At 37.6% G+C, this 14462-nt stretch overlaps 2 protein-coding genes across 2 annotated transcripts in view; both read left to right on the top strand.

The window, feature by feature from the left end:
* Positions 1-1523: 1523 nt before the first annotated feature.
* On the top strand, positions 1524-7131 carry LOC122079995 (mitogen-activated protein kinase kinase kinase NPK1-like). Its single transcript, XM_042646827.1, has 16 exons — positions 1524-1960; positions 2068-2109; positions 2230-2295; positions 2375-2485; positions 2567-2647; positions 2770-2847; positions 2962-3044; positions 4386-4467; positions 4579-4679; positions 5130-5169; positions 5316-5386; positions 5476-5701; positions 5817-6023; positions 6211-6503; positions 6665-6732; positions 6826-7131. Exons 1-16 carry the CDS (start codon positions 1685-1687, stop codon positions 6906-6908), a joined length of 1908 nt encoding a protein of 635 aa, XP_042502761.1. The 5' UTR covers positions 1524-1684; the 3' UTR covers positions 6909-7131.
* A 4401-nt stretch (positions 7132-11532) lies between these two features.
* The window catches only part of LOC122079996 (succinate dehydrogenase subunit 7B, mitochondrial-like), a 4342-nt gene continuing 1412 nt past the window's right edge, over positions 11533-14462 (top strand). The window contains exons 1-2 of the mRNA XM_042646829.1: positions 11533-11699; positions 11827-11895. Of these exons, the coding sequence (XP_042502763.1) occupies positions 11550-11699; positions 11827-11895 (219 nt within the window). The 5' untranslated portion in view covers positions 11533-11549. The remainder of the gene's footprint in view (positions 11700-11826; positions 11896-14462) is intronic.

A 14462-nucleotide genomic window follows, 5' to 3' on the forward strand; every position in this document is an offset into this window, starting at 1 on the left:
TTCTCCCTCCCCATGATCAGGGCAACTAAGGTCAAGGTTCTGTTGGATTTTTTAGACATTGAGTCAAAGTTAGGCTGAGCCTAACCCCAACTCAGGGGACTTAGGGTTGGACTAGGGTTTTCAAAAGCTAGGCCCAACCCTACCCTATTACAGCATTAGCTTCCTACAAACCAACAATAGTTGCTAAGGATGTCAATTTCAAACCAAAATCGAAACCGATCCCAATTAATCAGATCGAACAAAATCAAATAAATTCGGTTTATATTCGGTCTGGGTATGTGAGTATTGCTATTTGGTTCGGTTCGATTTTGGTTTAGGATGTTAAAATTGTCGGTTTCTGAACCGAAACCAAACCAAATTACTCTTAAAATTTAAAACCAAAATATGAAAAAAAAAAAAAAAACAAAAACAAAAAAAAAAGACTTAGGAGGGAATTTCCATATTCCCTTTTGAGTTTTTGACTCTTATAAAAGGTTGGGCACGACTCTGAGCGATTCTTCACTCTACATTCTTCCCTCTCATCTTCTTCTTGTTTTTTAGGCATTAAGTTTGTTAGAGAATAGCTTGCTACTTGCATCCATGATCCATCCAAGGTAATTCTTATTATTCTTTTTATTTTTCTATTAAAAAAAAAAAAAGAAGGTGTGTTCTGTCATTTTGTTGTTCCCTTGTGAAAACCTTTTTTCTGATTTTTTCTAATGTTCTTAATGTTACGTAGTTCTTAGCTTTACCTCTTACGGCCAACACCCACCCAAGCCCCAAGTTAATTGTTCTTTCCTTTTTAGTTATTGAAAAATAAAGTGTGATCTGTGGACGGTGGTCCCCTACTGAAAACTTCTAATTTTTATTTTTAATGTTATTAATATTAATAGTTTATTTTGTAGGTTTTATTATCTTTAATAGGTGATTTTGAATGATTATTTGAAGAGATTTTTTGATCGATGGAATGTGTAAGACAAAAATTGGAGAATCGAGACGGTAACTTGAGCCCATTATGGCCTTTGGTCCGTCATAGTCATGGTTCAAAAGTGGAACCATTTTTTTATAATCGAGTTAAAATCGAATATCATAACCGAATTAGAACCAAAATTGAACCAAACCGAATTGAATCGGTTTGAGTTTCTAAATACGGAACCGAGCCGATTCTTGATTCGGTTATGATCCACCATATCGTCATTTGGTACCAAACTGAAACTGAACCTAATAATCGAAGCCGAACCGATTGACACCCGTAATAGTTGCCATGTGAAAAGTTTTAATAGATAAAAAATGTATGGCAAAATTTCTTGAATTGGCATGTAGGAACTAATTTTCTTTATTTTCTTTCCCTTGAAACCGATGTTTATAGTTCTTGATACAACACTGAATTAGGGCTCAATTTTGAGCCAAAACCCAAAATAAGCCAGCCCGGACTAGGGTATAATTGGTTCAAAATTTAACGATTCGCCCACTCACTCACTAACACTAATCACTATGGGCGCACCGCTTGGCTATCAAAAAACAAAATTGAGATTGGAGGGAAACCTCTCAACAGAATTAAAAGCAGGCAATGAATGTCCAATCATCGATGATCACTGGGTGAGAGGAAGAGTAAGGGCCGCAGTTGTGAAAATGCCCATGGAGTTGTGAAAGCTAAGTCATACTCAGACAGAGAGAAGCAGGAGAAGATGCCGGACATTTCGCAATGACTCGTTCTCTGGTTCTACGGAGCAGTAGTAGCAGCAGCAGCTCCTCCATTGAAGATGAAGGTGGAGAAGAGAGCCTTTTAGAGAAAATTGGTTCTTATCTTCGGAAATCAGGTTTGGGAATTATCTCCAAACGCCAGAAGTTGCCAAATTTTGAAATGGAGCATGGTCACGACATACGATGGAGAAAGGGAGAACTCATCGGCTGTGGTGCATACGGTCGAGTCTATATGGGTATGGATCTTGACACCGGCGAGCTTCTCGCCGTGAAACAGGTGGTTTCCTTGAAAGTGTCTTCCCCTCTCTCAACACCTCCAAACCCATCTGTGATTTGTTTCTCTTTCCAACTCAGATCCTTATCTTCTTCCATTGGCTACTTTAGGTTTCAATTGCAACAAAACATGCTACTAAGGATAAGGCCCAAGTAAGAATTGGATTATTCTTTATTGTTTTCAATAATAGATGTGTAATCGAGGAGGCTTATGGTTTTTACATGTGCAAGACTTTGGGACTTGATAATATATATTTGTACTTCTTATTGTAGGAAAATATATTGGAGCTGGAAGAAGAAATCAAGCTTCTGAAGAACCTCACCCATCCGAACATAGTGGTTGGTATCCTCTGTCAAACTATTGTAATCATTGTCTTAAATCTTTCTAGTTCCTCAAATACCCATCTTTTCTTCGCAGAAGTACTTGGGTACTGCAAGAAATGCAGAAAGCTTGAATATTTTGTTGGAATTTGTTCCTGGTGGATCAATTTCTTCTCTGCTTGGGAAATTTGGTTCGTTCCCAGAGCCTGTAAGTTAGTATTTCTATCTGACTTTCTGTTAAAGATATTCCAGGACTCAATTTTCTAGTATATATTGCTGTTGTAAAAAGGTCATCAGAACATACACAGAGCAGCTTTTGAAGGGGCTGGAGTATCTCCACGGTAATGGAATCATACACAGGGACATAAAGGTACTCTCTCTCTCTCTCTCTCTCTCTCTCTCTCTCTCTCACACACACACACACACACACACACACAGGGTCCATTATTATCTTGTTCTGAGCAAATAACAACCGAGTTCTGCAAAATTTAGGGGGCAAACATCCTTGTTGATAACAAAGGTTGCATAAAACTTTCTGACTTTGGTGCATCAAAGAAAGTTGTTGAGCTGGTATTTTTTCCAATCATAATCCTTTCAATTTTGTTTAATGTCAAACCTGTTTTCATTACATAAACCCTACGGTATCACATACTAAAAACTAACGAGGTTTGTGGGCCATTATAGGCAACTGCATCTGGTACCGAGTTGATAAAGGGTACCCCATATTGGATGGCTCCAGAAGTCATTCTCCAAACTGGGCAAAGCTTGTAAGCACCTAACTATTTATTGCTGCGTCTGGATAAATTGCTCTATTCAAATTTGAATTTGTTAAGGACATGCAACTATTGAACCATAAAACGTTTTAGCTCTTCTCTATGGTTGTTTATACGTAAATCTTATTCCTATTGTTATTGATAGACTTGATGTACCCATTTTGGATTATTGGAATAAGCATGCAGAATAGCTTCACTGAGTATTTGATGAAAAGGGAAAACTTGCCATTGTGAACTATGGTATTCGAAAGTGGTAAATAACTTTATAGTTGGTACAAGGGAACTTGAGACTCAATTTGCCGAATAAACAATTGTTCCATTTTGAAATTAATAACTGATGATTACTTTAATAGTAATTGAAATCAACACTGAAGCAGCTTCTAGTGATGAAGTCATTGACTTGAAAGACACCCCCCTTTAAAGGAAAGCTATCACTCTACCATCAATAATAAAATGTTGCCTATAGAAATAATAATCAATAAGTGGTACAAATAAAAAGCCAATCACACAATAATATAAATTCAGAGGTATATGAAGTTCATGTACAGCCAGCTAGACTGTGGAACAATAACATAGTAGTCTGAGCCTGGGAATTCAGGTAATTTCTTAGAGGATCTAAAAACTTTTAACATTTTAACTACAGTTAACATGGTTTGGAAAGATAAAAAGAAAAAAAAGAAAAAAATGTGGTCAACAAGCAAATGTCTTTAGCTGAATGTTCCGTCCAGTGTAGGACTCATACAGCCCTGCAGCATCTTGCCTCTCATTCAATAAATTGGAAAACGGACCAACCTCAACTGTTTGTCCTTCAAGCAAACAGAGCAGTCACTTGCAACCTAGCATGGGACTTTGGATAACCATATCCTTATTAATGCATATTTGGCACATTTAGTTTAAAACTTTATGAGTATCTTTCTCTCTCTTCCAATTTCTTTGATCATGTGCTCTTACTTTCAAATGTGTTGCAAATTTGTGGTCAATTTTATATGATCTATGCCTTTATTACTTGTTATCATGTTCAATTACTTTATATTGGCTTATGATTCTTTTGGAGAATCTCCACCTTGTGGAGCATTTTTTATTTTTAATATTTTCTTATATAGTTTTTATGGCGCCAAGGCAAACTTAGGTAGTGGCCAGTGGCCTTGGCCTAGGTGATACCTATTAGCCACTTGGGCACCTAGGCGGCACCCAGGCGACACCTTGACAACCATGTTTTCTTAACAATCAGTTAATTTACTTCCTTCTATTATTTCAGTTCTTTTTGATCAACTTTTCTCTTGACGAGTAAGAAAGTTATATTTCTTGATAATCTTCACAATATTGTGTTTTCAGCTCTGCTGATATATGGAGTGTTGGGTGCACTGTTATAGAAATGGCCACTGGAAAACCTCCCTGGAGTGAACAGTACGAAGAGGTAGAAATTGGTGTCATTTGTATTGCTCCTCTATCTTTCAACTAATAGTGAGATTTTGTGGCGTTCTATGTATTCTACCATTCAGTTTCACAATGAAATAACTTCTTCCAGGTTGCTGCCCTATTCCACATTGGGACAACAAAATCACATCCACCAATTCCTGAACATCTCTCTCTGGAGGCGAAAGAATTTCTTCTGAAATGTTTACACAAGTATATAAGTTATCACTTTTCTAAATTATGCATGATGGAAATTCTTTTTTTCTCACCAGAAAAAAAAAATTCACAAGTATTTTTTTTTTTCAAGTTGTTCCTTTTGCGATCAACTTAAACCAGTTATAAACCTAAATACTGGATCCAAATTCAAATTGCATTCTAGCATGTATTTTCTTTCTATTTCTGGTATTATTACAATTTGTCGATGGCAATTGATGTTTCTGGAAATTCAGTTGTGCTAAATTTTTTGTTTCGGATAAATCATTTCAACCATCATATTTTGAAGAGAAGCTTGTCTACACCCCATAAAATCATTTCAATGTTTCTTCATCTTATTTGTGCAGCGGCATCTGCATATATATATATATATATATATTTTTTTTTTTGGGGTGGGGGGTGTTGGTGTCTCCTGTTCCTTTCCAAAATACTGATAGAATTTGTCGACAGGGAACCTGACTTGAGGCCAGCTGCTTCAGATTTACTGCAGGTGACTTTAAACAAAATAGGCCATGAAAAAACTTAGTTTTCTTGAACTTCCATCATGGAATGCAGGATCCATTAATTTTGATGGTGAATCAAAAACGAAGTTGATTATGCTGAAACATTAAGTCTCTAATTTATAATTGGATGCAGCATCCCTTTGTTAGTGAGAAAAATCATGCTCAAACCTTGTTTTCCGATTCTGGATCAGACCTCAAAAACTTGTATGTATTACTGCTTCATGCTTCTGGTTTCTCAGATTTTATTTTATGTTGTTGTGCAATGATCATTACCAAAAGTCTCTTTGCTACAGTCCTAACTCAGAGGGAGAACCCAGGGCAACCTGCAAAGGTTTAATGGGTGATTATAACATCAGCAATCTGAAACAGTCAACTACATATTCTGAGCAACTCATTAAATATGGACCAACTTCAGAGGCAAGTAATAGTGATGACAAATGTCATATTGGCAATGATGATGATTTTAAGGTGAATCAAATGCTAGGACCTGAAAAGGACTTAATGCTGGACCCTTCTAAGGTACTGGTTATATGTCACATCTTTGCTTAGTAGTAGATTGGGCACTTCAGCTAACTAGTGGCATATCTATTTATTTTAATCCTATGCTGAACCCTTTGATGATTTGCAATCCAAGCTTGAGTTTCCAGGGACTGAAGGATTGAACTTCAAGGATTGTGGCGGATCAGCTAATGGTTCAGCTGGTACCTTTGGAATGCATGCGGAAAGGAGTGATGGTATTCCATTTCCTGGTGAGCCAACTGTGAGTGAGAATGATGATGATCCAGGTGGTGGTGTTGATGAAGTTACAGAGTCAAAAATTCAAGGATTTCTGGATGACAAAGTATGTTCTCCTTCATTAAGTAAGATCAATGTTTGAGTTTGTTATGAGAGAAGATGGGTTAGAAGATGATCTTGTACTTTTAATGTGATTCAAACGAATACCTGTTGTCCCCCGTCTCCCAACCAAAAAAACTTTAAACTGTTTTTGCGACTTATCTAAGAATCGTGCATCATCAATATCATGTCAGGCTCAGGATTTGAAGAAGCTGCAGACACTGTTCTATGAAGAGTTCCACAACATGTTGAACTCTGCCGCAGACACCTCCACAGTTGAAGTTGAACATGGAGAAGATCCTATCAATGATTCAAAGATGCCTGTCAGAAGGTCAGCACCCAGCAGGTTTGCAAGTGGAGTATCAACTCCTCACAGACATTGTAAAACCATAAGGCCCACCAGTTCCAGAATGCATATTCCACACAGCAGCAGCAGTAGTGCTAACAATATTTTGAGAGAAACCCCGGAGTCTCTGCTTAATCAAAGGTAAGGGCTTCCAAAGTCTCAGAAAGCACCTAACAGTCCCATAATTTGTGAAAGGTTCATCTATGATTAGAATTTTTCATGCCTAATATGTCATAAAGCTTTTGGTTCTTTGAATCCTTAGTATGTCATAAAGCATTTTGTTCTCTGACATGTTCGATCAGATTTAGCTGTTCTGAGAGGGAGAAGAAGTGGAAAGAAGAGCTGGACCAAGAGCTTGAAAGACATAGAGGTGATTTGCACTTCACCTTCCTAAATTCCTAACTCCACTTATCTTAACAAACTTTTGCCTTCATTGGTAGCATTCTGATAATTGCATTTGCAGAGATGATGCGTCATGCGGGGGTCAGCAGAAAAACATCACTTTGTAAGGATAGAGGTCTAAAAAGGTCAAGAGACCTATCATAAGTTGCGACCCAGACAGATGAGATGTACAATTATTTGTAGCTTATTGTTCTCACACATAACATGCTCTCCCATTTTCCTACCCCAAAGTGAGGTGTAGGTCATATGTAATATCCATTGTTGTCAACAAAAAGATCTTCTACAATGATAGTAAGTACTAATCACGACATGTGTTTGTATTTCCTTGCAAGTAATATTCACTGTTTGCATCTTCCCTCTCCAAAAACAGAGGTTCTGTTGCATTTTGGATCTTCACATGGTCTCCCAGCCACCAGCCACCAGCATTCAGCTGGTAGGAGCACCATGCCGTTTTGTTCAGGTTTGAAAAACTTTCATGCAATCATTGTAATCTAAAAAATTTTGTTTACTATGGATTTTTCAGTTCTGAAGGCAGAAAGCAAATATTTCCCAAGTAATTCCATTTTAAATTTGATATTTTGAGTCAAACAAACTATGTTGAAATCTTCAGCATTGAATTTATGTAACTCATAGATTAGAAATGCTAAAATAGTAAACATATGAAATAACCAGAATACGACAACAAAAGTTAGTGAAATATGGCCAATGAATAAATGATACGTACTTCCCAAAATTATGGTTCACATGCAAATCTTCATTTCAAATTTGGGGTAAGTACTGGATTTTTCCACATGGCAATTAATCGCGGCAAATGCCAACATTTTTGTAATCATCATATGGATGGAATGTTACCGAACAATTTAGATGTTGGATGGTGATCAGAAAAATTCAATCAAAAATTTTGTAATGACGAAGTCCAAGGTAGAGTCCCATGGAAGGTGGGGGAAAGGATGGTATTGGTTGAACTCTTTAGTAGACAGATCCGGATCCAAGTCCCAGGCAGTGACAGTTTGGAATAAATGGTAGGTGCACTGGTTTGGGATAGTCTGGTCCAATGGGAGAATTTTTAACTAGATTAGTCTTCACTGGATGTATTGGAAAATTTGTTATTGAATACCATTAATGTGGGAAGCCAGTCAACACAATGCTCAAGATCAGATACATGGGATAAGCTTGCTCAGCCACTGCCCATCAAACCCTTTCAGCTGTACAGAATCAATATAGTTGAAATCTAATGTGAAAATAAGTTGCCCTGAAGCATGAAGCCTGGATAATTCAGAAATATCAGTAAAGAATCTTTCATTTTTTTTGGATGGGGGGGGGGGGAGTTTGAGCAAAGAACTGTTCACTTGACTGTATATTGAACAAACAGGTGCATCTTTTGATTGTTCCTTAATCGTATTCCCAAAGTTTTTTAAGTTGGGATTAGAAAGAAGGTCTAAATAATTTGAGAGTGATTTATCAATATGTCACTCTCAAGAATTGTCATTGTCTTGTATTTTTTTCTCGTTCACATGAAATGATTGAATTTTACCCTCGTTGAACAGAAATGTGTTATACTAAGATGGCAAAAAAGTAAAGTTACAAAATTTTCACCAACTTTTGTAGGTAGTTTTTCCCTAGACAAATATTTAAAGTTCAACAGTTCATTGAAAGAAAATTGCCGGTCACTTTAACCAATAGTTGCTTTTCTGTTGCCACACTTTTCACAAACTTAGCAGAATCATAGATAATTTTTATTTTAAAAAAAAAAAAGAAGAAAAAGATCTATGTCTGATAAATAAAGAACCTAAATAAGTCAACCACGGTGTATTCAGAAGCTTTATCGATTCAAAAAGATCATTAGCTTACATATTGTAATTCTCTCAGAATCTGCTTTACTGTTCTTCATTGTGGGACTAAGCTGTACTTCGAATAAACTAAACAATATAATCAAAGTAATCACAATCTCAATATTGCTGAACTTTCTTCCCAGTTGTAAGTTACCTGCCAAAATGTAGATACTTTAGGATGCACAACTAAAACTCATAGGCATCTAAATTACTGTGGGACTCCAATAAAGCAGCATGAATGCTGGGTATGTTGAAAAGGATGTTATATTTGAGAGGGTATAGTATTGTTAAGAAAGCTCACATCTTACAAGTCTTTTTGTCATTGCACACTTCTCCCTGTAGTGAAACCCAAAGCAAACAAAGTTAGCCCAGAAGGCTCTACTTTTTATTATTTTCTTCTAAATAACTAAGCTTTAAGCACTGGGACATTATTTGCTCAGACAGTTAGAAAATATAGGTAGCATTCCTTTGAATTACTAGTCCATGTCCATGGTATTGATTTCTATCATCTTTCTTTTGCTTTTCATTTTTCTTTAGTAGATTTGATGGTGATCATCTTAGAAGAAGAAACAACTCAAATCAATTGTTTCAACCTTCATATAACCCAGATAGAAAATTTTAATATCTTGAACTTTCTTTTTGGTAAACAGAGTAAAGATGGTTATTCAACATTCAAATTCAATTATGGTTAATTCTATTACAAGATATTCACGTTGCAGTTTAAGCAACCTCTTCAGTTTGATATCTAAACAATTTTTTATTTTTTTTCTTTTGCTAACGAGGAACACCTTGAGCTTGCACGATTTTATGATTCAGGTATTAAGGGTAAACCCTGGTTATATGCAGCCACACCTAATCCATGTAACAGATCAGGATGATATCTAAACAATGGATCATAATAATTTCTCATGTAACTGCAGTGTGCATACTGTACTTTTTTTTTCTTTCCTCCAAGATTACTTTTAAAGCAGGCCCACCTGAAATCAAGCAGCTCATGGATAAGAGAGTTCATCAGTGTCCATTAGAAAATGAAGCAATAATTATCGACTGGTCAAAAAGAAAGAAAAAATGGCTTCACATGTCCTATGGAAAATGTACTTTTGGCAATTGAAACTTAAAGGGGGTGAGAGAAAAAAGTAGCTTGTAGAAGAACTTATAAATTAAACATATACCTAGCAAAGCACTTTGTAATGAGTGGAGCTACTCTTTGATTTCCTACTGGAATAATTTACTGATATAATCTCTCTCTCTCTCTCTCTCTCTCTCTCTCTCTCTCTCTCTCTCTCTCTCTCTCTCTCTCTCTCTCTCTCCCTCTATCTCTCTCTCTCTATCTCTCTCTCTCTCTCTCTCTCTGCAGTTAATGCAAGAGTATGAGTATGTAGAAAGCTGACATACTATGTATTGTTGTGCATTAATATATATTTTTTTGTTCTGCTATGTATGAGTATTGTTGTGCATTAATATACATTCTTGTGGCCCCTTAATTAACAATTTGAGCTTTTAGGATAAGCGGCTGTAATATAGCATCAAAATCAGAAGATTGGGCGCTCAATCCTTGGTAAGTGCAAGGGATTTGTATCGTGTTGTTTCTACCATTTCGCTTTTAGCCCCCTTGGTGCCACATGATGGTGTGTGCATAGCTAATTGCCAGGCTTATGTAAAATGTGTAATTACAAGCAATTCAAAATAAATTATTGATTTTTTTTTCTTGGGTTAAAAAAATCGTTGAAAAATTCGAAACTACAAATAAGATGCATTGACATACGTAAGAGTGTATATAACTAACACCAAGGGGGTAGCTGAGTTGGCAAGGGACTTTTGCCTTTGGAAGCGTGCAGTTTTGAGGTCGACTCCTCTTATCTTCTTGGGGTCTAGGGGTGTCAATTCTTAAACCGAATTGGTAAAACCGGCCGGACCGAACCGATAACAACACGAACCGAATCGAACCGAAGCCTTATTGGGTCGGTTCGGTTTGGAGTATTGCAACCCCAAAACCAAACTGAACCGCACCGAAAATCGGATGAACCCGAAACCAAACCAAAACCAGCTCAAAACCCGGACCGAAACTGAAACCAAACCAGTAAGAAACCGAAACACTCCAAAATTCATTAAAAAAATCAAAATTTGCATAGTTTTGTAAACATTTGTATGGAAAGTAGAATCCAAACTGAACCAAAAACCAAAACCAACCCAGTTACAAATCGATTTAAGAAACTGAAGACAAACCGAAACCAAACCGCACCGAAACCAAAACCAAACCGAAACCGAAATTTTCTTATTGGTTTGGTTTCGGTTTCAACTTTCCCACACCGAAACCAACTCAACCTGGACCAAAATCGAGCCGGACCGACCGATTGACACCCCTATTGGGGTCACTCACACGGATGTGTTTAGTGCTCATCACTGCTTTCAGTGAAAATTGAATGGTTCTTATTCAACTATAGCATGATTTAGTCCATACGATTGTGGGGTTAGTATAGACCCATGAAACTAGTTAGACTGAAGACTTAGATACTCGTCGTTAGCCAAAATAACAAGAGTATATATAACTAAATTTGAGTGAGAGACATATCCAATAACTAGAATTGCAACATCATCGTTCTAAGAGGCACAACAAGATGTTCCAACCCACTATTGTTTGGTGGTTGACCTAGACTCAATTGTAAAAAAAAAAAAAAAAGTCTGGTTATATAGTGGAAATAAGATTCATAGTGACTCGGTTCATCCGACGCGATCCACTCGGACGGTCTGGCCATCATTTTAACTTTTTAAGAATCAGGGATCAGATCGACAGGATATTTTGGCCGATTAGCAGACTCCAAACCGGTCCAGACTGAATGAGATCAGATCCAATCTGGCTGGACCGATCCGATCCCGATTCCGTTTTTTCCAAACCCTGCTACCGAACCATATTTTCCCAAACCAAATAAACTCATCCCATTTGTATATTCTTATGGTGTTTGTGCCATCTCACCTCGCTTCTGTTGCTGCCAATTTCCCGTCGGGTGATCGTCTCCTCGGCTCTCGCAGCTCTGTTTTCGCAAGAATGGCTTTCTTACTAAACAGAACCACTATGTTTTCTCGATTTCAGTCTCATTCTCAGGTTAATGTTTATCTATTTTACGTTTCAATGGATGGATCATTCCTCTATTCTCTCTTTATTTGCGTTTGGAGGTATTTTGTTGATGGCCTCTTTGTTATATTCATTCTATTTGATTGTGTTTATGCAGAAAGAGATAGATCCAAATTTTCTTCAAAGCCGTCGGCTTCATATGGAACCAGGTGCCCGTGAGAAAGCTGTGAGTATTTCTTCTATTTCCCCTCTTTTTTATGTATTGGCTATCGAATCGTCTGGATCGTTTATTCTCTGATTTTATTTTCCTATATTTTTTTTGGAAAATTTTTCATCCGACCTTTTGGGGTTTCACTACGTTCTATCCCTTTATTTATTGTTCTTTGTTGCATGATGATGATAACGATGATGATGTAGAAGGCCCTCGAAGCTAGGGTAAAAAAGGTTGTAGGCTAATTCTAAGGAAAAAATTGGAACCAGTGTATGAGCATCCAACATGTCAGCCTACTTGTCAACATTTTTTTTTTTACCTGCTATAGCTTCTCAATCGATTTGTACTTTCAATCCTTGGTAAAACAATCCATGGTCATTTCACTCAGTCTAAAGCACAAATAAAAAATAGGATGATGCTCATCAAGTTCTCCTTTCTTCCCAACCGAAAAAGTAAGGGAAAATTTTTAAAAAAGGGAAAAGAAGAAGGAAAACAATATGCATAATTTGAAGGATTTATGCGATGCGCATAAATCCTTGTCATTATTGTAGACTTCACGAGGCTCACACTCTGCCTCCAATAAAACTGTCTCGAGAATTCGTTGCACCTTCGAGGCAAGAGGTATGAAAGTATCGATGTATTTACCTAAAAGGAAAATCTGAAAGAATTGATGTCAACATAAGCTACCAAGCGGTTGGGACACTAAGCAGAGACATGTATATACCCCTTGCATGTGAAGCACTGAATGGCAGCCTTTGGCATCATAGAAGATCTGTCAGAACCACGATCTCAAGGTGGAGAGTAGGGACGGTTTGGCCTAGAAGATGCCATAGATGAAATGTTAGCCTATGTCTTCCTAAATGGCTTTACCTATGGAGAAGACTGTTGCTGACTTGAATTTTCACTCTTAGGGAAAGTATTTGTAAAAGTCTTTTGAGTATATGGCTGCTACAGACTTTCTTCAACCTAATATGCTACATCACATGTAAATTGTTCTCCATTATAAGCAGGATGTTAGTGCTGCACTAATCCAAGGACTCAAACCATTGTGAAAATATTCCACCAACACTTCTTCATCCCGCTCAAAATCAGATCTAATGACTAAGTGATAAAAATCTGATCACATAGTCCTCGACTGTAATGTTGTCAGAAGACAACTGTGCGAACTTGATGTGCATGCGTTGCTTGTAGGTAGAAATCTCCAATTCATTTCACTGCCAGATGTCTTGAGTTTGATTTGCTGCTGATATTTTCCACAAGTGCACTTCAATTTAGCCTCTGCAAATAGAATCTTTCTGGCTTTAGTCAACCATACCATTGGAAGAATGTCTCTAGGCTATGGGCCCAATCGAGGTATTGCTCTGGGTTGTTATTCCCATAGAAATTGAGGACATCCAGCTTCATTGCCCTTTCGGCTCCATAAAAATGATCATCATTCCAAACAGCTCCATACGGGGTGGTGTATATAATGATGTGGTGGGGGTGGTGGCTGGATGTGAGATGAGCCCCTTTGAGGAGAACCCAAGTTGGCAGAGGGTTGGGGAATGAAGTTGGAAGAATCCCCACCCAGAAGTGAACCCTTTCCCTTGTCATAAGCTGCCAAATTGTCAATTGAGGCTTGTAAGGATGCCATCATGGTATGAAGGGAATATCTGCTCTGGTTTCCTCCTTATAGGAATTGAGTTGTTGAATAGCCTCACTATTGGCCACCATAATTCAGGGTATATGGTGATGGTGTTGATGCTTCACAGAACAGGGACATGTAGTAGTAATGAAAATAAGTGAGATAGGTTTCCTATATGCAGCAACAACCTTAGAAATATAAAGTTATTAATCTAAAGATAGTAGAAACAAAAGTAGAGCAATATTCTCATGCAAAGACTAGATATCATGTAGTAATGGGCCTCAAACCTGGCCCATATTGCACCAAAAACCCAGCCACAAGGGCTGGCTGGCCATCTTCTCTATCTACATCCCCAATATAATAGATTGGGTTGTGTTCCTCCAGCCTAAGTGCTACCTCGAGTCTGAAAATGTGATCCCAGCTTTGGTTGCACTGTAGGTTCATTGGTGCTGTGTTCAATGTTTGACTCATAATCAGATACTTGCAGCATGGGTAAGGTTGTTATAGGCTTATAGCTCATGCTAAAATAGCTAGGTTTCTCCTATGGATTGTTGCACTATTACATACCTGGGAACTGGTGGTGATAAGGTCTCAAATGGTATTAAGCTGAAGCTGGTGGAGTGAGGAGCTGATCTTATGCAAAATGTTCACTTGTGGAAACATGGAATAGTGACTCCTTAGCAGGTGGATGCTGGATTGATGCAGCTGAGTTGCTGCAGAAGTTTTATCTATAGTTATTGTGACTGAGGGTGTCTGTCTTCTTCAGAATATTTTCTTTGATGCTTACCAGTCAAGCCATCAAATCTTCAACCCCTTCTTTTTGTGTTGGTCTGGTAAGTGGTAACAGAAGTAGTGTTCTAGTTGTCATTAAGCTCTAAGATGCATGGTATAAATTGATATTTGACTTTTTAAAAATAAGATGGTTCTTAATGCTGATGATCTATTCCACCCCCCCCCC

This window comes from Macadamia integrifolia, chromosome 5 (assembly GCF_013358625.1).
Source record: "Macadamia integrifolia cultivar HAES 741 chromosome 5, SCU_Mint_v3, whole genome shotgun sequence".
NCBI classification, from domain to species: domain Eukaryota; kingdom Viridiplantae; phylum Streptophyta; class Magnoliopsida; order Proteales; family Proteaceae; genus Macadamia; species Macadamia integrifolia.